The sequence below is a fragment of the Pongo abelii genome, chromosome 1 (assembly GCF_028885655.2).
Source record: "Pongo abelii isolate AG06213 chromosome 1, NHGRI_mPonAbe1-v2.0_pri, whole genome shotgun sequence".
NCBI lineage: Eukaryota > Metazoa > Chordata > Mammalia > Primates > Hominidae > Pongo > Pongo abelii.
In genome coordinates this window covers 191,142,326-191,166,656 of record NC_071985.2, presented here as the reverse complement: position 1 = coordinate 191,166,656, position 24,331 = coordinate 191,142,326, and the positions used below count along the sequence as shown (strand labels likewise).

The 24,331-nt window shown below is 38.7% G+C and overlaps 1 protein-coding gene across 5 annotated transcripts in view; it reads right to left on the bottom strand.

The window, feature by feature from the left end:
• FOXJ3 (forkhead box J3) overlaps window positions 1-24,331 on the bottom strand; it is a 154,369-nt gene that overhangs the window by 115,991 nt on the left and 14,047 nt on the right. For all 5 annotated transcript variants that reach the window (XM_009251624.4, XM_009251635.4, XM_009251630.4 and 2 more), the window contains one exon: window positions 14,280-14,340. In XM_009251624.4, coding sequence (XP_009249899.1) covers window positions 14,280-14,323 — 44 coding nt within the window. In that variant the 5' untranslated portion in view covers window positions 14,324-14,340. Of the gene's footprint in view, window positions 1-14,279; window positions 14,341-24,331 lie in introns of those variants that run through there.

Sequence of the window (24,331 nt, the reverse complement as noted above, 5' to 3'; positions counted from 1 at the left end):
ATCTTTCACCTCCTTGGTTAAATGTATTCCTAGGGGTGTGTGTGGGTGTGTGTGTGTGTGTGTGTCTGTGTGTGTCTACTGTAAACGGGATTGGGTTCTTGATTTGTTTATCAGCTTGAAGTTATTTATAGAAATGCTACTGATCGTTGTACATTGATTTTCTATCCTGAAACTTTAATGAAGTCTAGGAGTCTTCAGACTTTTCTAAGTATACAGTCATGTTATCAGCAAACTTCCTCTTTTCCAATTTGGATGCCTTTTATTTCTTTCTCTTGCCTAATTGCTCTGGCTAGGATTTCCAGTACTATGTTGAACAAGAGTGGTGAGAGTGGACATCCTTGTCTTGTTCCTGTTCTTAAGAAGAATGTTTTCAACTTCTCCCCTTCAACATGATGTTGTCTGTAGGTTTGTCATACATAGCTCTTATTATTTTAAGGTATGTACCTCCAGTGTCTAGTTTATTGAGGGTTGTTCAGACTTTTCTAAGTATACAGTCATGTTATCAGCAAACTTCCTCTTTTCCAATTTGGATGCCTTTTATTTCTTTCTCTTGCCTAATTGCTCTGGCTAGGATTTCCAGTACTATGTTGAACAAGAGTGGTGAGAGTGGACATCCTTGTCTTGTTCCTGTTCTTAAGGAGAATGTTTTCAACTTCTCCCCTTCAACACGATGTTGTCTGTAGGTTTGTCATATATAGCTCTTATTTTAAGGTATGTACCTCCAGTGTCTAGTTTATTGAGGGTTGTTGTGAAGCAATGTTGGATTTTATCAAATCTCTTTTCTGCATCTATAGAGATAATCATATGGTTTTGGGGTTTGGTTCTATTTATGTGGTGAATCATGTTTATTGATTTGCATATGCTTAAACATTCTTGCATCCCTGGAATAAAACCCACTTGACCATGATACATTATCTTTTTGATGTGCTGTTGGATTCAGCATTTGTTGAGGATTTTTGCACCTATGTTCATTAGGGATATTGGCCTGTGGTTTTCTTTTCTGGTTGTGTCCTTGCCTGACTTTGGTATCTGGTGTCCTCACCTGACTTTGATACTGGTTTTGTAGAATGAGTTAGAAAGGAATTACTCCTCCTCAATTTTCTGAAATAGTTTCAGTATTCTTTTCTAAATACCAGCTTTTCTTTATATGTCTGGCAAAATTCAGCTACAAATCCATCTGGTCCTGGCCTTTTTTGTTGTTAGAAGGTGATACGATTTGGCTGTGTCCCTACCCAAATCTCACCATAATTCCCATGTGTCGTGGGAGGGATTCAGTGGCAGGTAATTGAATCATGGGGGCAGTTACCCTCATACTGTTCTCTTGATAGTGAGTTCTCACGAGATCTGATGGTTTTACAATGGGCTTGCCTCCACTTTGCTCAGCACTTCTCCTTCCTGCCGCCATGTGAAGAACATGTCTGCTTCCCCTTCTGCCATGACTGTAAGTTTCCTGAGGCTTCCCCAGCCCTGTGGAACTGTGAGTCAATTAAACCTCTTTCCTTTATAAATTACCCAGTCTCAGGTAGTTCTTTATATCAGCATGAGAACAGACTAATACAGAAGTTTTCCTTTACTACTGATTGAATTTTGTTACTTGTTATTGGTTTGTTCAGGATTCACATTTCTTCCTGGTTCAATCTTGCGAGGTTGTATCTTTCCAGGAATTTGTGCATTTCCCCTAGCTTTTTCTAGTTTATGAGCACAGAAATGTTCACAGCAGTCTCTGATGATCTTTTGTATTTCTGTGGTGTCAAGTGTAATGTTGTCTTTATCATTTCTGCTTATATTTAAAATCTTTCTTTTTTTCTTGGTTAACTTAGCTAGCAGTCTGTCAATTTTGTGTATCCTTTCAAAGAAGGAACTTTTTGTTTCACTTATCCTTTGTATCATTTTTTTTTTATCTCATTTAGGTCTGCTCTGATCTTTGCTCTTTTCTTCTGCTAGCTTTTTGTGTGGTTTGTTATTTTTCTAGTTCCTTGATGTATGGTGGTAGCTTGAGATCTTCCTATCTTTTTAATGTGGGCATTTAACACTATAAACTTTCCTCTTAGCACTGTCTTTGCTGTATCCCAGAGGTTTTGGTATACTGTGTCTCCATTTTCATTTATTTCAAAATTGTTTTCAATTTCCGCCTTAATTGCATTGTTTACCCAAAGTTCATTCAGGAGCATGTTGTTTAGTTTCCATCTACTTGAATAATTAAGAGTTCCTCTTGATATTTGATTTCTAATTTTATTCCACTGTGCTCCAAAAAGATATTTGATCTGATTTCGGTATTTTGGAATGTATTGAGACTTGCTTTAATGGCCAAGCATATGGTCAATTTTGGAGAATGTTCCACGTGCAGATGAGATTAATGTATGTTCTGTAAATGTCTATTAGGTCCATTTGGTCTACAGTTTAAGTCCAGAATTTCTTTTTCGAATTTCTGCCTCAATGATCTGAACAGTGATGTCAGCGAGGTGTTGATGTTCTCCACTATTATTGTATTGCTATCAATCTGTTTGCTTTGGCCTAGCAGTATTTATGAATCTGGTGTGGGGTGCATATATATTTAGGATGGTTAAACCTTCTTGTTGTATCGAACTCTTTATCATTATATAATGCTCGTCTTTTTTTTTTTATTTACTGTTATTGGTTTGAAGTTTATCTGATACGAGAATGGATACTACTGCTGGCATTTGTTTTCCATTTGCATGATAAATCTTTTTTCACCCCTTTGAGTCTGTAACTGTCTTTAACCAGTGTGTGGCGGGGGCATCTCTTGCTGGCAGCAGATGGTTGGGTCTTTTTTTTTTTTTTTAATTTAATTTGCCACCCTGTATGTTTTAAGTGGAGCATTTAGGCCATTTACATTCAAGGTTAATACTGATATGTGGCTGGGTGTGGTGGCTCATGCCCGTAATCCTAGCCCTTAAGAGGCCAAAGTGGGCGGATTACTTGAGGTCAGGAGCTCGAGACCAGCCTGGCCAACATGGCAAAACCTCATCTCTACTAAAAAATACAAAAGTTAGCCAGGTGTGGTGGTACACACCAGTAATCCCAGCTACTTGGGAAGCTGAGGCAGGAGAATTGCTCGGACCCAGGAGGCAGAGGTTGCAGTGAACTAAGATCATGCCACTGCACTCCAACCTGGGCAAGACAGCAAGACTCCATCTTAAAATATATATACAGGCCGGGCACGGCGGCTCACGCCGTAATCCCAGCACTTTGGAAGGCCCAGGCGGGCAGATCACGAGGTCAGGAGTTTGAGACCTGCCTGGCCAATATGGTGAAATCCTGTCTCTACTAAAAATACAAAATTAGCTGGGTGTGGTGGCACACACCTGTAGTCCCAGCCACTAGGGAGGCTGAGGCAGGAGCATCACTTGTACCAGGAGAGAGAGGTTGCAGTGAGCCGAGATCGTGCCACTACACTCCAGCCTGGATGATGGAGCAAGACTCTGTCTCAAAAAAAAAAAAAGACAGAGACAGAGATATAGATATGTGAGGTTTTGTTCCTGTCACAGTATTGTTAGCTGCCTTAGAGTTTCAACTATATAACTGCTTTATAGACTCTGTGAGCTTTGTATTTTTATGATGGTAAGTACTGTCCTTTCGTTAATATGTTTAGAACTCCTTTCAGCATTTCTTATATGATCAGTATAGTGGTGATGAATTCCTTTCACATTTGTTTGTCTGGGAAAGACTTTATTTCTCCATCATTTACAAAGATTATTTTTTGGCAGGATATAAAATTCTTGGCCGGTGGTTGTGCACGGTGGCTCACACCTGTAATCCCAGTATGTTGAGAGGCCAAGGCGGGCAGATCACTTGAGCTCAGGAGTTTAAGACCAGTTTGAGCAACATGGCAAAATCTTGTCTCTACAAAATAATACAAGAAAATTAGCCGGGCATGGTGGCACGTGCTTGTAGTTCCAGCTACTTGGAAGGCTGAGCCAGAGGATCACCTAAGCCTGGGAGGTAAAGGCTGTGGTGAGCTGTGATCACGCCACCGTACTCCAGGTCTGGCCAGCAAGCTGAGACCCTGTCCAAAAAACAAACAAAATAAATTCTTGGCTGGTAATTTTTTCTTTAAGGCCGCTAAAAATAGGCCCCCAATCTCTTCCAGCTGGCTTGCAGGGTTTCTGCTGAGAAGTTTGGTGTTAGTTTGATAGGATTTCCTTTATAGGTAATCCCTTCTCTCTTGCTACTCTTAGAATTTTTTCCTTCACACTGACTTTGAACGGTCTGATGACTATATGCTTAGACGAGGTTCTTCTCGCAATTTATCTTTCAGGAGTTCTCTGAGCTTGTTTCTGGATGTCTAAATCTCTTCCCAGACTAGGGAAGTTTTCCCTAATTACTTCCTGAAATATCTTTTCTACACTTTTTACTTTTTCTTCTCTAGAATATCTATAACCTGTAAGTTTGGATGCTTTATACAATCCCATATTTCTCCAAGAACTTTTCACTTTTTTTTTTCTTTTGAGATGGAGTTTCACTCTGTCACCCAGTCTGGAGCACAGTGGCACTATCTTGGCTCGCCACAACCTCCACCTCCTGGAATCAAGCGATTCTCCTGCCTCAGCCTCCCAAGCAGCTGCAATTACAGTCACACGCCACAACGCCCTGCTAATTTTTTTTGTATTTTTTAGTAGAGATGGGGTTTTCACCATGTTGGCCAGGCTGGTCTTGAACTCCTGACCCTCAAGTGATCCACCCGCCTCCACCTCCCAAAGTGTTGGGATTACAGGCATGAGGTACCACACCTGGCCTTTGTTCACTTATTTTACTTCTTTTTTCTTTATGTTCATCTGACTCGGTTAACTCAAAAGACCTGTCTTCCAGCTCTGAAATTCTTTCTTCTACTTTCTCTAGACTAGTATTAAAGCTTTCAACTATATTTTGTAATTCTTTCAATGAATTTTTCATTTCCAAAAGATGTTTGGGTTCATTTTTAGTGATATCTCCTTTCATATCCCAAACTGTTTTTCTGATGTGTGAGCGTTTTCAACTTTCTCTTGGATGTCATTGAGCTTCTTTAAAACCAACATTCTGAATTCTTTATCTTGTATTTCAAAGATTTTAATTTTGGTTAGGATCCATTGCTGAAGAGTTAGTGTGATCCTTCTGGAGCATTGTAACACACTTTTTTCATAGTTTCAGAGTTGTTCCTCTGGTTGCTTCAAATCTAGATAAGCCGTCTCTCCTTATTTTTTGAATTTGCTTTCATTTGGATGTGATTTTTCTCCCCTTCAGGAGGTGTCTATAATATCTGTTGCATAGGGTCATAGGGTCTTTTGGCTTTAGTTCTGGGTGCTTTCAGTGGCAAAGAGTCTGTATTAAGTTCCTTGGTTGTAGATAGCCTTTGAATGGTAGTTTTCCCAAATGCTGGTTGTATTAGTGATGTACTGCGCACGTGAGCAGGTTTACTGCATCTTGTGGGGCCAGGGTGGTGGAGGTCTCAGGAAGTTTATCTAGATCCCTAGTGCTGCACACTTGTGTCAGCAGATTTTCTACTGTGTCATGCAATTAAACTTCCAGGTCAGTTGGTGGCACTCACAGGTAAGAGCCAGCTGAAGCCATTGTAGATGGGTATATATGTGATCCTTGTTTACAGAGAAGCTCTCTGTTGCCTCAAGCAGTGGGGCTGATCTGCAGAATGCACAGGTGTCTGAGCTCCCTGCCCAGCCCTGGAGCAGGAGACCAAGACAGGTGGGTCCAGACCAGGCAGGCCCACCTACAGGTCTCCCAATAGCAGGGCACAAGCACCAGGTATGGGGGGCAGGGGAGAGTTGGGGTCCAATGGGCAACCACCAGTTACCCAGAGGTATGCCTAGGCATGGAGTTGGGAAATCTCCACTGCCCCAAGTTCTCTGTATGGCAAGTAGAGTACAGCCTAAACCCTAATCTAGAAAAGTGGGTGCTCCAAATGCCTAAAGATACATCTCTGCACTGAGTGCCACTGAACCATAAAGCTTGCCTATGATAAGCATATTATATCAAATCATATAATTTTTTTTATTTTTCAGTAGTATTATTTTGCACTATACATGCACTGTCAGTAGGCATGTGTTTTATATTTAACTCATTAGTATATTCAGTGATGCTTTTTATTCCCTATTACCTCTGATATATGATTCCCCCTCATAAAAACTCAAAATTTCTCCATCTCCCTGAAATTTAAAAAAAAAAAAATCTGCTGTCTTTTGCTAACAAAAAAGCAAAATATTTTATCAATTTTAAACAAGATTTTTTTCCAATTTTAGTATTCCAAAATTAAAGTGCTGGTTTTCTATTATCTTTTTCCACAGTCTCCTGCACTGACATTTCTCTTTTTTACTTATTTTTTATAGTACCCTCAATTAAGAAGAATATTGTTTGGCAGACTTCATTTAAGAAAAAAGCCTGAAATTACAATAAATACTTATAGCCAAGAGGCAGTAGAGTTAAATGGTTAAAGCATGGGCACTGGATAAGGACCTATGTATGAATCCCAGCTCTATCCCTAATTACCTATATATCTTTGAGTTACTTAACTTTACCTCAGTTTCCTCACTTGTGAAGTAAGGATAATAATGGTACTGACCTCATAGAATTGTTGGGGGAACTTAATAAACTTAAAGTGCTTAAATAATGCCTGGTCTAATAGTAAGAAGAGAGAGATGTGAACCTGTATCTACATTATCTTAAGTCTATATACCACAGCTGCTTTATCAATACCAGTATGCTTCTAGAAATGAGGTAGCAAGAAGGCTTGAAATAAATCTGCCTTCTTCTGGTAGTTCTAAACAGCAGGGTCATCAATTTCAAGAGGAGGGAAATGAGGAAACAGATGAACAGGAAATTCATCTGGGGCATTGAAATATTTCTATGTGTTCCCTGGCATACCCTAAGTAGACAAATTAGATCAATAATAAAAGGCATCTTTAAGGAAGAAGCATTAACAAAAATGAGTGATAAAAAGGGATAAATAAGAAAAATGTAAGCGAAAGAGATCTCAGGTAGAAGGCATTAAATATCACCAGAAACTACTACAAGTACTACTGTGTCCCAAGCTGTATACATGTGAGAACCATAAAATAAATCCTCTAATAAATGTTAGGTAATTCAGAAATGCAGAAAGGGTTCCATTTCAACAAGCCCTAGGAAACAGCAAACCTATTTTGCTTTGACCGAACCAAATTAACAGAAGTCCTAGCTCAAGTAATCGGACAAGAGAAAAAAATAAAGGGCACACAAATTAGAAAGGAAGAGGTCAAATTATCCTTGTTTACAGATGATATGATCTTATATTTGGAAAAACCTAAAGACTCCACCTAAAAACTACTAGAACTGACAGTTGCAGGAGACAAAAATCAACATACAAAAACCAGTTTCTATATGCCAAGAGTGAACAATCCAAAAAAGAAATCAAGAAAATAATCTCATTTACAATAGGTACAAATAAAATAAAATACCTAGGAATTAACCAAAGAAGTGAAAGACCTCCACAATGAAAACCATCAATTATTTATGAAAGAAGCTGAAGAAGACACCAAGAAAAGGAAAGACAGTCCAGGTTCATGGACTAGAAGAATCAATATTGTTAAAATGTACATACTACACAAAGCAAACTAAAGATTCAATGCAATCCCTATCAAAATACCAATGACATTCTTCACAGACATAGGAAAAAAAAAATCCTAAAATTTATACGAAACCACCAAAGACTCAGAATACCCAAAGCTATCCTGAGCAAAAAGAACAAAACTGGGGGAATCACATTATGTGACTTCAAGTTATACTACAGAGCTATAGTAACCAAAACAGTATGGTACTTGCATAAAAACAGACATACCAATGGAACAGGATGGAGAACCCAGAAACAAATATATTTATCTACAGTGAACTCATTTTTGTCAAAGGTTCCAAGGGCATACAATGGAAAGGACAGTCTCTTCAACAAGGTGCTGGGAAAACTGGATACCCATATGCAGAAGAATGACATTAGACCCCTATTCCTTGCCATATACAAAAATCAAACCAAAATGGATTAAAGCCTTAAATCTAAGACCTCAAACTAAACTACTAAAAGAAAACATTGGGGAAACTCTCCAGGATGTTGGAGTGGGCAAAGATTACTTGAGTTACACCCCACAAGCACAGGCAACCAAAGCGAAAATAGACACATGGGATCACATCAAGTTAAAAAGCTTCTGCACAGCAAAGGAAACAATCAACAAAGTTAAGGGACAAGCCACAAAATGGCTGAAAATATCTGCAAACTACCCATTCGACAAAGGATTAATAACCAGAATATATAAGGAGCTCAAATAACTGTATAGGAGAAAGTTTAATAATCTGATTTTTAAAATGGGCAAAAGATCTAAATAGGCATTTCTCAAAAGACATACAAATGGCAAACAGGTGTATGAAAAGGTGCTCAATGTCATTGATCATCAGGGAAATGCAAATCGAAACTATAGTAACATGTCATCTCACCCCAGATAAAATGGCTTTTATCTAAAAGACAGGCAATAACAAATGCTGGAGAGGATGTGGAGAAAAGGGAACACTGGATTTTGTACACTGTTGGTGGGAATGCATATTAGTACAACCACTATGGTGAACAGTTTGGAAGTTCCTCAAAAAAAACTGAAAGTAGAGCTACCATAAGATCCAACAATCTCACTGCTGGGTATATACCCAAAAGAAGGCAAATCAGTATATTAAAGAGATACCTGCACTCCCATATTATTTGCAATACTGTTCACAATAGCCAAGATTTGGAAGCATCCTAAGTGTCCCTCAACAGATGAACAGATAAAATGTGGTACATATATACACGAGATCCTGTCATTTTCAACACAGATGGAACTGGGGGTCATTATGCTAAGTGAAATAAGCCAGGCACAAAAATACAAACTGCCATGTCCTCACTTATTTGTGAGAGATAAAAATGAAAACAACTCAGAGATAGAGAGTAGAAGGATGGTTGGTTACCAGAGGCTGGGAAGGGTAAGCGGGGTATCAGGGAGAGTGAGAATGATTAATGGGTACAAAAAAATAAAAGGAGTGACTAAGACCTTGTGTTTGATAGCACAACAGGGTGACTATAGTCAGTAATAATTTAATTGTACATTTTTAAATAACTAAAAGAGTATAATTGGATTCTTTGTAACACAAAAGATAAACACTTGAGGTGATGAATATACCCCACTTACGGATGTGATTATGCACTGCATGCCTGTATCAAAATATCTCATGTACTCCATAAATATACATTTTACCCACAAAAATTAAAAACTGAAACAGAAGGAAGTTACAAAAAATGGTCTATTGTTACAATATGTAAAAGAAGTATGTCATATGAGATACATACGTATTTATTCACTTGTCTGCATAAAGCAAATAATCAAGGAAAGCCTTTGCTTTTTCAGTAAGCTGTTGCTCTTACTGAATCTGTACTTGGAAATAAAATACAGGTACATCTGAGGATTCAAATCCATCTTATCCAAACTCAGGAAATAAAAAGATTCTGCTAAACTTTTAAGATTCTACTGTTTAACAGAAATTATATCCATCACTCTCTGAACTTTTTTCTTTTTTTTTTTTTGGAGACAGTCTCACTCTGTCGCCCAGGCTGGAGTGCAGTGGCACAATCTCAGCTCACTGCAACCTCCACCTCCCAGGTTCAGGCGATTCTCCTGCCTCAGCCTCCCAAGTAGCTGGGACTACAGGCGAGCGCCACCACACCTAGCTAATTTTTTATATTTTTAGTCAAGACGGGGTTTCACCATATTGGCCAGGCTGGTCTCGAACTCCTGACCTCATGATCTGCCCACCTTGGCCTCCCAAAGTGCTGGGATTACAGGCATGAGCCACGGTGCCCAGTCCCACTCTCTGAACTCTTACTCTTACTATCCAAAACTCAGGAATTGAACAGATGTGAATGGCCTATCCCTCACTATCCAGACTCTTATCACCCAAACTCAGGATATAAATACAATAGATTCAGACTGCAAATACTTGTGATTCTTAACATAAATTTTTAATATAATTTCAGTGTTTAAAAAACTTTTGAGGATTTTTTAAGTAATATGCAGTACTCTACTAAATCTCATAAATACTAGCTGCAAAACATCTTAGAAAATACCTTCTTGTACCCTATTTCTCAGCAGTCCGTTGGAACAAGGATGGCAGCTATTAAGCTGTTGCCCCTCAGCTCCAAACTGCAGCACCCCTACCCATATTCTACTTTGTGGTGCTTGCACTAAGACTCTCTGTGAACCACATTCCTTCTTTGCCAGCTGGCTTCCTATAAAGCTCTCCCAAGAAGAGGCACTAAAGATGGACTGAAAGGTTGGAGGAGGAACAAAAGACTGTATCTTCCTATCTAATCTTCAGGTTTCGTAAGAGCCATTTCCCCAGCAAAGGCTCCTTCAGCCATACAGCAGCAGGTCCTTCCAACAGCAACAAGTGAATCCAGCTTGCAGTGCTTCCAACACCTGCAGAACTAGCTTCATCATAAACCACTGAGAGACACCATTATCAGCCAGCAAGGTCTGTGTCTCAACCTCACAGAACCGCTCTTCCAAGCTCAGATACCAGCATCAATCATGCAGCGGCTTCTGAGAGGTCTAAGTTTCATTTCTTCGGGGACTTTCCTCTAAGTTCCTAATGTTTTCTCGTTCCCTTTGGTCCCTGAGCCCTACAGGCAGTAGCTGCTGCCTGTTATGTCTATCTTTGTGATACTTTAGTTTTGTTTTTATCCTTTATGTTACTTAGTTAACACATTTATATCTAGTTATCAATTCTATTAAAGTATTATCTCTGTTCAAATACTGGTATGGTTTCAGCCTCCCTAGAGAACCCTGAATGATAAAACAGTCTCATGTAGAATATGATGTTGTTACAGTGACTTTTGTTGAAATGCAATTCTACCTATACTAGCAAGTAAAGTAGACCAAAGTGTCAGAGCAATTTGGTTAACATTACAGAGTATACTTAACTATCACTACAACTACTTTGCAGCCATTTTTTTAAGGAAAATTTAGAGGGTCTTTTTCTAATTCACATATAATATCTACTGGTATAAAAAAGGCAAGTTCAGTCTTTCCAAATTTTCTGCAATAAATATGTACTACTTTTTAATCATAAAAATACAGTAAGCCTAATTTTAACAACAATTCTAACAGAGTCAGGTTAAACAAGGATCCACTATCATCCACAGAAAACAATACTTGTTTACCTTACCCAAAATATTTAAGGAGACTGGGGGAGAGAGTTTTAATTCATTTACTAACTATCCTCTTCTAACCAACAAATTTTTTATACTTTCCTTCTGTTCACTGCCTTCACTTATACATAAATTGTCCACTCCCACTCATACCTGTGCCTACAAACTCCCACCTGCCTATCCATTTTCTGATTCCCAGCCATATGTCCAGTTCTTCTCCACCAACTCATTTGCTTCCTGTCTTGAGGTTAGCCACTTTCTAGATATACAGATAGTATATACAAGGTAGTATATACAAGACAGAGAAGGCAAACAAGCAGTATTTTTCAGTAGTTTTGAGTTACTTTAAGAGTTCTGGCTCTACTCCTATTGGGTAGCGTAGTTTGCAGGGGCCATTTCTGGTTTGGGAAGACTCTATGGGAAAGTAGACTAAAATTTATTGTGGTTATTAAGTAATCCAGTTTTTCTTCCCTTCTTCGTCTCAAAACAATACTGGCTTCCACTAAGAAAAATCGGTGACAGACAATGGTCTTCTACACATACATCTAAGAATGAGAATCCTCTGTTTCAGAGGTGGACCACACAGAATATTAGAGAAATGAAAGACATACATAAGGACACTAAATATCATGACTCCGAATGCCGTAGGGCTTCTCAGTTTATAAATTAAATGCTAGATACCATGATTAGATATCATGACTCAGATGCCATAAGGCTTCTCAGTTTATAAATTAAATGCTAGATATATAGCTATATCCCAAAAAATTCTGATTCTAGAATATTGTGCAGAAGAATTACAACACAATGAGTAAATTATAACTTATGTTACCTCTTCTCTTTCATCAAACAAAAGTTACACACATTCCTAACCCAATGTCATATAAAGGCTTAACCTAAAGATAAATATAGTATTCACATAAAGAGATTTAAAATTTCAGTCAATTACCTTAATATATGAGTGTTTCAGCATTTCCCACAACTAAAATATCTTAAGGAAGTCTAATTGGTAGAAAGTGGACACTAAAGAAATAACAACAGTTGTTTTACCAAAAAAAATGCTTTTCTACTGAGAAATAGGATAGTCAGCCTTGACTTGTGAAAAGTCAAGTACATAAAAACTACAAACGTAACTTCATTGTTCATTTTGTGTGTGTGTGGCATTCTGGAAAATCAGGATTTCTCTCAAGCCTAAGGATTCCTTGACTTCCCAATCATGGCTCTGGCAATTTTGTATCTGTCCTCTCTCTCCTTCTGCCCTCCAAAGCTGGGCAATTGTAACTCTTCATCATCTAGGCTGCTCCAACCACACTGACCTCCTCCATTCCTCCTCAAACATACAAGGCAGCCTCCTGCCTTAGACCTTCCTGCACTCCCTCTGTGCCTAAAGAATGCTCGACTACCACTTATCCAATATATGGCTCCCTCCATCATACTTTAAGATCTTCACTCAAATGTCCCCTTTTTCAGTGAAGCCTTCCCTTAGGACTGGCCTGTCTAAAACAACACATACTCCTATTATTTCCTATTCCCCTTCTCCATTTTTCTCCTTAGCCCTTATCATATCACTAACAGATACTTATACTATTTTGTTTATTAACTGTCCCTCCACCAAAATATAAATTCCATGATTACAGGATTTTTACATGTTACGCTCATTGCTATGCCCCAACATTTAGAATAGTATCTGACAACAGTAGATGCTCAATATGCTAGATGAATAAATGATATGGTTGACTACACCACCACATGTAACTAGTAGGTCCTGCCATAAACACTTCATATTCTAAGATTTCAATTAGCAGATTCGGTTTAGATTATTTTTCACTCTGGGAACCACGACAATCCCTCAGGGGCCAGTGTGAAGGTAGAACATGGAAGCTTACACCAGCAAAAAGAAGTCACACATTTATCTGCTTTACTAATTTGACTTCACATATGAATTGACTGGCAAAACTGATCTGGTGACTTCAAAAATCTGAAACCACTGGGTTGTACACAGCAAAACAGTTCCTACTTTTTACATTTCTCATGTTTTATTGTAAATGAGAGAAATCTAGATATTATGTTTTTACCATCCCTTAGAAAGAAATTAAAATTAGTATCTTCAGTCTTATTTAATAATCTGCTACAAAAGCAACCAAATTTACTATGTTCTAATTAAATTGAGTAGAAAGCAGGTTTAGGTTTTTTTTTTTTTTTTGAGATGGAGTTTCGCTCGTCGCCCAGGCTGGAGTGCAATGGCAGGTCTCAGCTCACTGCAACCTCCGCCTCCCGGGTTCAAGTGATTCTCCTATCTCAGCCTCCCGAGTAGCTGGGATTACAGGCACGTGCAAACATGCCCAGCTAATTTTTGTATTTTTAGTAGAGATGGGGTTTCACCATGTTGGCCAGAATGGTCTCAATTTCTTGACCTCGTGATCCGCCTGCCTTGGCCTCCCAAAGTGCTGGGATTACAGGCATGAGCCACCTCACCTGGGCTTTTTTTTTTTTTTTAGGACAGATTCTCGCTCTGTCCCCCAGGCTGGAGTGCAGTGGCACGATCTCAGCTGACTGCAACCTCCACCTACCAGGTTCAAGCGATTCTCCTGCCTCAGCCTCCTGAGTAACTGTGATTACAGGTGTGAGCCACCACACCTGGCTAATTATTTTGTATTTTTAATAGAGACAGGGTTTTGCCATGTTGGCCAGGCTGGTCTCAAACTCCTGACCTCAGGTGATCCACCCGCCTTGGCCTCCCAAAATGCTGGGAGTACAGATGTGAGCCACTGCGCCCGGCCCAGATTAGTCTTTTTAAAAGAAACACAAAGAAGTGTTAATTATGTTGTTTCATTTACAAATTACCACCACACTATACTCAGTTCACTAAATGAAGATTAAAAGCATATCCAAATCCCATTACCACAAAAATTTCAGTAAGCAGAAATATCATTCCATTCCACCAAATTGCACTACTTGACAAAACAAGCTACAATATTTTATTCTGAATCTCACCTTGAAATTCATTGTAATATGAGGTGACCAGTCTAACTTTTAAAATACTATATGTTCTAATAAAGAAAAAAAAAAGAGCACTCACCTTAATGAAGTTACAGATGGACAAGCCTGTCCATACAAACCCATCTGGCCACAAAGAGAATCTGAAAAGTAAAGAAGAGTTAGTTATCAGATACTGCAAAGTAAATTAAACCGTAAGTCTCACTTTAGATTTAATTTAAAACACTCTGAAAACAGAAGTAGAATGCTAAAAGAATCACCCCATCAGAACACAAACTTACATGAAAGAAAAATGCTACTGAGTCATAAGAGGGATTACACTAAGACAGACAGACATATCAGGAAGCCTACAGACATATCAGGAAGCATAACAGAAATAGATACACTATAACTGTAACATCTAAAGAAGCTGAGATTTCATAAGATGTAACAAATGATTATGGCTATGTCATAAAGAGTGTCCAAACTGTTTTAGTAGAGTCCTAGGGATTCTAGAGAGGTGCCCCAAAGCTACCATAGAGTTAAGCATGCAAGGTTCCAATCCCCAAGTAAGTGCCCCACCAAATCTATTCTTCCATCAAAATAGTGCTACCTTTATTGGTTTTAAACATTGGACTTCACAAAGACTTCATCTAAGAAACAGTTCCATTACTTTAAAAAAAAAGTAGTCGTAGTAGTAGTAGTAGTAAAGAGAAGCACTGAAACAGAAAGAGCTTTGAATTCAAATTCTAGATTTTAGGTTCAAATTCTAACTGTGGCACTACTGACACCTTAAAGGATTTATATAACTTCAATGAACCTCAGTTTCTTCATCTGTAACGTGGGGCTAATACCACCTACAAAACTTTATTCAGAGGGGATTAAACTGCAAGCTTGTTGTTAGAATTAAATAAATCAACAAATGTAAAAGTGTCTATCAGCACTACTATGGAGCACATGGGAGGGTATCAATATTTTCATTAGGCAGAATGATGATTCACAAATGCCTAATGGTGACACACAAATGGGATAAGGTAAAATGGGTTTAAGTGTATACATATGCATACACTGCACAAGTGGCGGAAACTGTGAGCAACTGAAGAGAGCATGTTCAGTCTGAAGGGATCAGGGCTATTCCCAGTTCTAGTCAATTGTTGCTAGGCAGGAGTATTATAGACCCAGCATTTTAAGAACTTCCAATTTTTCAAGAGAAACAAAAAAATCCAAAATATTACCTGCAATCTCTTGATTTTTTATTTTAACTTTTTAAAAAAATGCAGATGGGGTCTCGCTATGTTGCCCAGGCTGTTCTCGAACTCCTGGGCTCAAGTGATCCTCCTTCCTCAGCCTCCCAAAGTGCTGAGCTTACAGGTATAAGCCACTGCACCTGGCCCTGATTTTCATTTCCTGAATACTATGTGGGCCAAACAGAAACTGGATTTTGCTGCAAGTTTGTAACCTTTGGTTTAGGAGGTGACTGAAGTCCCTGCATCTAATAATTATCCCTGCATACACTGAAAAGAGACACAGATAGACACTTCCATTTCTGCCAGAATGACAGGGTGGATGGCTCAATCTCGTAACCACTGAAAATAAATAAAATGCTGAGTAAAATATCTTAAAATCTTTACATAGAAATCAAAAACTTGACAGAAAATGAGGTATGATCAGAATCCAAAAACTAGGTGCAACAGTGGAAACTAGAAAGGTATGCAGAGTACTGATAATAGCTTTCCTTCACCTTTAGGGCATTATGCCAAGCAATATGAATTCTGGCTTGCAATTCCAAGACCTTGTGGGACCCAATGTACAAGATGCAACAACATTCAGATCTTAACCAAGAGAACTGCCAGGAAAACTGCTTTTTTAACCTTAGCACTTAGGGCTCGTGAGGGGATCCAGGACTATGACAGCAGCAATGTTCAGTTCTTAACCAAGAAAATTGCCAGGAAAACTACTTTTTTAACCTCAGCACTTAGTGCTGGGAGGGGATCAGGGACTGTGACAGCAGTGCAAGGGTGTCTTCCCTGATATTTCACAACCACAAGCTGATCTTCCCCTAGATTATGGTTCTAAAAGCTTCATACCGGCCGGGCGTGGTGGCTCATGCCTGTAATCCCAGCACTTTGGGAAGCCGAGGCAGCCAGATCACCTGAGGTCAGAAGTTTGAGACCAGCCCGACCAATATGATGAAACCCCGTCTCTACTGAAAATACAAAAAATTTAGCCAGGCATGGTGGCATGTGCCTGTAATCCCAGCTACTTGGGAGGCTGAGACAGGAGAATCGCTTGAACCTGGGAGGCAGAGGTTGCAGTGAGCCAAGATCGCACCACTGCACTCCAGCCTAGGCAATAAGAGCAAAATTCTGTCTCAAAAAAAAAAAAAGCTTCATACCTAGAATTGTGTTTAGGGTAGCCCTAGGATGGTTGTATCCCCCACCCAATCTTGATAGAAGCGAACGTACGTTCTCTCTGGAGGAAATCACCTTTGACCTAAGCCTGGAAAAATTCCCACAGGTAAGATCTCAAAATAAATGTGTTCACAATTAAAAATCACAAAACCCAGAAGGAAATCAGCTGCTCACAGCAAAATACAGCAGAAACATCAGTTAGCACAATAAAACCACAAGGAATGCAGATACAAAAGTTACTAGACATCCCTGGGACCAGGGTCCAGTGTGGACTGCCCCTCGTCCTGGGAAATGGGGTGTGGCTGAAAAGGCAGCCGTCCCCTTGCCTGTCATGGAACACACTTTCGTGGGGAACCTGGCGCTAAACCACTCACAGACAACCTGCTTCTGGGTCACGGTTTCGTACACAGCAGAGCAGCTTTCTTTAAAAAAAAAAAAAATTACTAGACATCCTTCTCTACTGTTTTATGTGTGATTTACCTAGTCTTGTATTTTAATTGCCTGTAGGTAGATAGATCTCAACTCTTCATCTCTAGCAGACAGCAATCTCCTGATCTCCTAACAAATATCTAACATTCCCTCCTGGAAATCCCAAATTTACCATGTTTAAAACTGAATTCATCATCTTTTCTTAATATACTTCCTTCCTGGATAAAATGGCACAGCCTTTTCATCTAAGAATGGCTTTCAGGTTTCTAGCTTAACTCTTACTCTTTGTTAGAGCAGACTAATTTTTTTTCCAACTCTTAGTCTCTATGAGGAATTACTTCAGTAAACACTCCTGGCCTCTTAACCCATTCCTCTCCAAAGAGGTAAATTGGTTAGTACATAGAGCTAACTTAACAAAAGAACTGAGTACCAGGGACTCAGAATCTTTTTATTTTTTTGAGATGGAGTTTTCACTCTTGTTGCCCAGGCTGGAGGGCAATGGCGCCAACTCGGCTCACTGCAACCTCCGCCTCCTGGGTTCAAGCAATTCTCCTGTCTCAGCCTCTCAAGTAGATGGGATTACAGGCATGCATCACCATGTCTGGGTACTTTTTTGTATTCAGTAGACAGGGTTTGACCATGTTCGTCAGGCTGGTCTTGAACTGCTGACCTCAGGTGATCCACCTGCCTTGGTTAGGATCCCAAAGTGCTGGGATTACAGGCATGAGCCACCACACCCAGCCCTCAGTCTCTTTCTTTTCGCTCTCCATCCAGGATTCTACAAGACAATGATCCGAGTGTGTCTGCTCTGCTGACCCAAACATCCTCTAGGGTGCACTGTCCCATTGACAGATAGGGATGAGGGGCTGCAGAAAGTTAGCCAACTCATTTGGCTCTTAAACCTAAGTCACGTTCTACAATATAGGTTTTATCAAAAACAAAGACAACTCCTTTGAAACTTAAACACAGAGTTACCATAAAACCCAGCAATTATAAGCATATACATCTCCAAGAGAATTTAAATGTTCCTACAAAAACATGCACACAAATGATCATTTGCACACAAATGTGCAGCACTACTCATAAAGCCAAAAAGTGAAAATAACCCAAATGTTTGTCAACTAATGAACAGATAAACAAAACATGGTTTATCTAATAGCATATAATATACAATGCAACTTTATTCAGCCATAAAAAGGAATGAAGTACTTTTACATGCCACAACATAGATGAAACTTGAAAGCCTTATGCTAAGTGAAAAAGACATAAAAGACCACATGCTGTATGATTCCATTTATACGAAATGTCCAGAATAGGCAAATCTATAGAAATGAAAAGTAGATTAGTGGTTGCCAGGAGATGGGGGAAGAGAGGAAGACTGCAGATGGGAAGTGACTGCTAGGAGGTTTCTTTTTAGAGTGATGAAAATGGCCTAATTGATAGTGATAATGGTTGCACAACTTTGTGAATACATTAAAAACTACTGAATTGTACACTTCAAAATGGTGAACTTCACAGTATGTGATTTTTACCTGAATAAAATGCTAATTTTTTTAAAGGTACTGTCTTGCTTCATCTGTAGGTTCTTATTTCTCAGTCAGTTCAAAACTCAGGCAAGGGAAAATGATCTCATATACTGAACTGTCCAAACATCAACACCCTTAGTACCTCCAATAAGTTACCATTTACTATCAAATTCTAACTTCTAGTTATCTTTCCAATCCGCTCTAGCTTCAATGCTTTAGTTCCAGTGTTACTCATTTTTCCTCTAGATTACTGTCCTTAAATGACGTCCTGAACCCTAGCCTTGTTGACTGAAAGAACAAACATATACCAGTCTTCTCCCAACCCAGGCAACTGAACAGCAACAGGGAAATCTCACAAAAGAAGGCTAAGGTTCACATTGAAGTCAGGAAATTTCAAAGTCCTCCAAGTCACAAACAAATCTCTGTGGCATCAACTATAGTTGAACAACTATATTAACTCATTCAGTTACATCCATAATTTATTTACATGGTTTTATTTGGTGCCAACAGCAAAAATCTCCATATCTTTTGAAAACTAATATGTATCAAGAAAGAGTAGAATGACACAACCAGAATATGAGTACTAAAAGCCAGGCATTAGCTAATGAGTATGCTGCAATACAAGCTATTTACTGTATTATATTCCATTACCAACAGGAAAGCATGGAATTTTTTTTAACATAAGCAGTATTCAAGTGTACATTAAACTGAGTCACAAACTATCCACATTTAGGAAGCAGCCATCACAACACACTAACAGTTGTATAATAACATATTATCTGGGGGCATGGAGTGAAACAGAACTAAGTATTTTGAAAAAGCTCTGAATAAGTTCTTTTTGTTTTTAAGAGACAGAGTCTTGCTTTGTTGCCCAGGCTGGAGTACAGTGGCCAGATGATAGCTCACCGCAGCCTCGAACTTCTGAGCTCAAGCAATCCTCTTGCCTCAGCCTTCCTAGTACCTGGGACCACAGGTGCACACCACTGCATTGGGCTTTTTTTTTTTTTTTTTTTTTTTTTTTTGTAGAAACAAGGTCTTGCTGTGTTGTCCAAGCTGATGTCAAACTCCTGGCCTCAAATGATCCTCTCACCTCAGCCTCCCAAAGCACTGGGATTACAGGCATGAGTCATCACACCCAGCCCAAAATACTTAGGAGCTCTCTCCCCTCTCCCACCTACACAGAAATGTAACGCTTTATAATTTACAAAAAACTCACTACCATTCATGACCTTGCAGCTGAAGACTCAAGACTAGAATCCCAACTATTGACAGTTACTGTGTGACCTTGGATATGTTAACTTCCCTAAGGCTTAATTTTCTCCTTCATAAGAAAGGAAAAATGCAGTAAATGCCTCAGTTACTATGACAGTAGTTTGAGTGAAAGCATTAGTCTAACACCAGACAAAGGTAAGAATTAAAAATTTGTTAAAACTATTACGCTTAGGAATGGAAAACCAAACGTCGTATGTTCTCATAAGTGGGAGCTAAGCTATGAGGATGCAAAGGCATAAGAATGATACAATCGACTTTGGGGACTCAGGGGAAAGGGTGGGAGTGGGGTGAAGGATAAAAGACTACACATTGGGTACAGTGTACACTGCTCGGGTGATGGGTGCACCAAAATCTCAAAAATCACCACTAAAGAACTTATTCATGTAACTAAGCACCACTTGTTCCCCAAAAATCTACTGAAATAAAAAAATTAAAAATTCATTTTTTATTTATTTATTAAAAAAACTGTCACAGCTCTAGAGGTCAAGAAGCTATTCTTTTTTTTACTTCTGAATTCAGCCATATCTTTCCAAAAGACTTGAAAGTATAACATTCACTAACATCCATGAAGAAACAACCCCTTTGATTCAAGAAACTTGACTGAACATTGCAGATTATTATACCATTAGTAACAGGTAATCATTAAAGCAGTCGCAAAAATAACCTGTATCCTAATCAACCCAAATAGAAGAAATGTGCCAGAGGAAAGAGTAAAGGGAAAGAATCCTGATGAGTGAGAAGCAATCAGCTGTTCATCCCAGCCACTCTAGCTAAACCTGAAGGCAGTGGTGCAGCTTGAGCTAAGAAGTCATCTGCTTTCAGAGGGCAATTAAAATCATGAGGATCTGCAATTCACCACAGAGTATCAGAAGAGAGGCCACATAGATAATTAAGAGAAACCATTAAAAAAAAAAACTTGAGGAAGTTGGACTGCAGATAGCAGCAAGTGATTTAAGAAGGAGAAAGGCAATAGTGTTCAGTGTAGATCAAGAAGGATAAAAACTGAAAAGAGAATACTGGCTTTTAATAGAAGATAATACGACAGTGGGTGAGTTTTGTGGAATAGTGAAGGCAAAAATTAGCATGGATACGGGTTAAGAATCAGGAGTGAAAGAAAAATAAAAGTTTAGCTACAAGTTGTATTAAATAAAATTAAGTAGAAAGTGTAAGAACAGAAGGTATAGATTAAGAATTCAGGAAAGGTAGAGAATGTTAGAACTTTCATCACATTATCTCTATTACCTTATTTTATTCTTCATAAATAGAAATAGAAAACCGAAAAGCTCATCACCATCTGATATGATTTTTATTTCTCCCCAATCAGAATGTGAGCTCCATGTTTCATTCTGTTATATTCCCAAAACCTAGTATATAGCCAGCACTCGTATTTATTCAGTGAATGAATAAACCAGATTCTTCAAAAATTGGGGTGAAAAAAGAAACTTAAAATGAGATCTGACAACTCACCAGGTCTTTAATACAGTCTTTTGTATCCATCACTTTACTTCTAAGCAATTTAGGACCAGTCTGCAGTTAGAAGACCAAGTTAGGTATCCAGAATATACAAAGAACTCTTACAACTCAATAACCGAAAGACTAATAATCCAATTTAATAATGGGCAAGAATCTGAACAGACATTTCTACAAAGAAGATATATGAATGTCCAATAAATACATGAAAAGACGTTCAGCATCATTAATCACTAGGGAAATACAATTTTTTTTTTTTTTTTTTTTTTTGGAGATGGAGTTTCACTCTTGTCACCCAGACTGGAGTGCAGTGGAGTGATCTTGGCGCACTGCAACCTCCACCTCCCAGGTTCAAGCGATTCTCCTGCCTCAGCCTCCCAAGTAGCTGGGTTTACAGGCATGCGCCACCATGCCCGGCTAATTTTTTTTGTATTTTTAGTAGAGAAAGGGTTTCACCATGTTGGTCAAGCTGGTCTCAAATTCCCGACGTCAGGTGATCCACCCACCTCAGCCTCCCAAAGTGCTGGGATTACAGGCGTGAGCCACTGCACTCAGCCGGGAAATATAAATTAAAACAAGACACCACTTCATACCCACTAACATGGCTATAATCAAAAAGACACAAAATAACAAGTGTTGCAACGATGTGGAGAAATTCAAACTTTCATGCATTGTTAGTACAAGTGTAAAATAATGTTGCTACTTTGGGAAAGTTTGGCAGTTCATCAAAAAGTTAGACATAAGAGTTACCATATGACCCAGAAATTCTATACCCAAGAAATGAAAACATACATCCACAGAAAATGAGAACACATGGACACAGGAAGGGGAACATCACACTTCGGGGACTGTTGTGGGGTGGGGGGAGAGGGGAGGGATAGCATTGGGGGATATACCTAATGCTAGATGACGAGTTAGTGGGTGCAGCGCACCAGCATGGCACATGTATACATATGTAACTTACCTGCACATTGCGCACATGTACCATAAAACCTAAAGTATAATAATAATAATAATAAAAATAAATAAATAAACAAATAAATAAAAATCTGTACAAGAATGTTCATAGCAGTATTAAATCATAATAGCAAAAAAAATGAAAATAGGCCAGGTGCAATAGCTCACACCTGTAATCCCAGCACTGTGGGAGGCCGAAGCAGGCAGATCGCTTGAGCCCAGGAATTCAAGACCAGTCTGGGCAACATGGCAAGATCCCATCTCTAAAAAAATACAAAAATTAGCTAGACACGGTGGCTGGTGCGTGTAGTTCCGGCTACTCAGGAGGCTGAGGTGGAAGGATCAATTGGGCCCAAGAGGTGGAGGCTGCAGTGAGCTGTGATCGCATCACTGCTTTCCAGCTCAGCGATAGAGCAAGACCTTGTTTTGTTTTGTTTAAAAAGTGGAAATAATCTAATCCAAATGCCCATCAACTGATAAATGGATGTGTTACATCCACATAATGGAATACTGTTTGACAATAAAAAGGAATAAATGTTACAACATATATAACCCTTAACAACATTATGCTAAGTGAAAGAAACCAGTCATAAAAGATTACATATTGCATGATTCCATTTACATCAAACATCCAAAATAGGCAAATTCATGTGAGTAATTAGATAGCAGTTTCTTAGGGTTAGCAGTAAGAGAAAAAGTAAATGGAGAATAGGGATTGACTGCTATTAGGTATGGAGTTTCTTTTCAAGGGAGGAGAAAAACGTTCTAAAATTAGACTGTAGCAATGGTTGCACAACCCTGTGAATACACTAAAAAACACTGAATTTTACACTCAACTAGATGAACTGTATGGTATGTGAATTATATCTCAACAAAGCAGTTAGGAAAAAAAAATAAGTTCAGAACCACCACACACAAATGTTTTTATTCTGTCACATTCCTGCTTCTTCTCTCACTAGTGCCACAGGATACACCCCCAAACCCCAAAGCTGGAACAGGAAAGGGAGAGTAAAAGTAACTACCTCACCAGAAAACAACTCTAGAAAAAACAATTACTTACAAATCTGTAACTCCTTGAACCATTCAATAGTTTTCTGGTGGCCTCCACTATTTTCAAACCATATTGTTTATTCACTCAACACGTTGAATGAAGATACATGTACGGCCAATAAAAGTTTCATACACCTGAAAAAATTATCAAGGAAACTACTACTATCTACAAATCGACTACTTAGGCTATACCCCTCTCCTACTAAAACAAGACCAGGGCCAGGAAGAGACTAACAGAAGATGAAAAAAAATCAGCTTCAGCTTTTAAAGACTGTTTTAACAGTAGGAAATATACGTAACTGCCTCTTTTCCTCCATATTTTAGGACTAGTGTCAATAAAACAGGTGGTGAGCATGGGGGAGGGGGGCTTCCTGGCCAAACATCACAGAGCTATAACTTCTTCCAAACCCCAAACCTTACTTCCTGCAATTTATGTAAACAGATCACAGGCCACCCTCTTCAAACTAAATCATAACCCAAGCAAACAGCACAAGATTCTATTTCTGGGTCTGTCATTAACTCACTAGATAATCCTGAGGCTTCAGTCTCTCTACTTTGCTCAAAAACTTAACTACCTAATATTTGGTCCCAAAACCGTATCATGCGGTCTAATAAAGAACCCTTTCCCAATTTACACATTTATTTTTACAGAAAACCTGACAAAGGTATATGAAATTAGATCACACTGTACATTTAAATACTGAAATTATACAGTATATGAAATTAGATCACATTATATGTTTAAAGGTATATGAAATTAGAGGTATACGAAATTAGATCACATTATATGTTTAAAGGTATATGAAATTAGATCACATTATATGTTTAAATCACCTTTATTGAATACACATGAAATATGAAAAAATCCAAAAGCTAATCTACTGCAAAAATGTTGAACTCTCACATTTCAAGCAATATTTAAAGGTATTCACTAAACAAAGATAGAATAAGTTTTTGGAGGGCTAAAGGCTGTGAGGCTTTAAATTTGAGCTCAGTTATATTTAGAAAACCAAGATGCCACTTCCCTGGATCCTGTATCT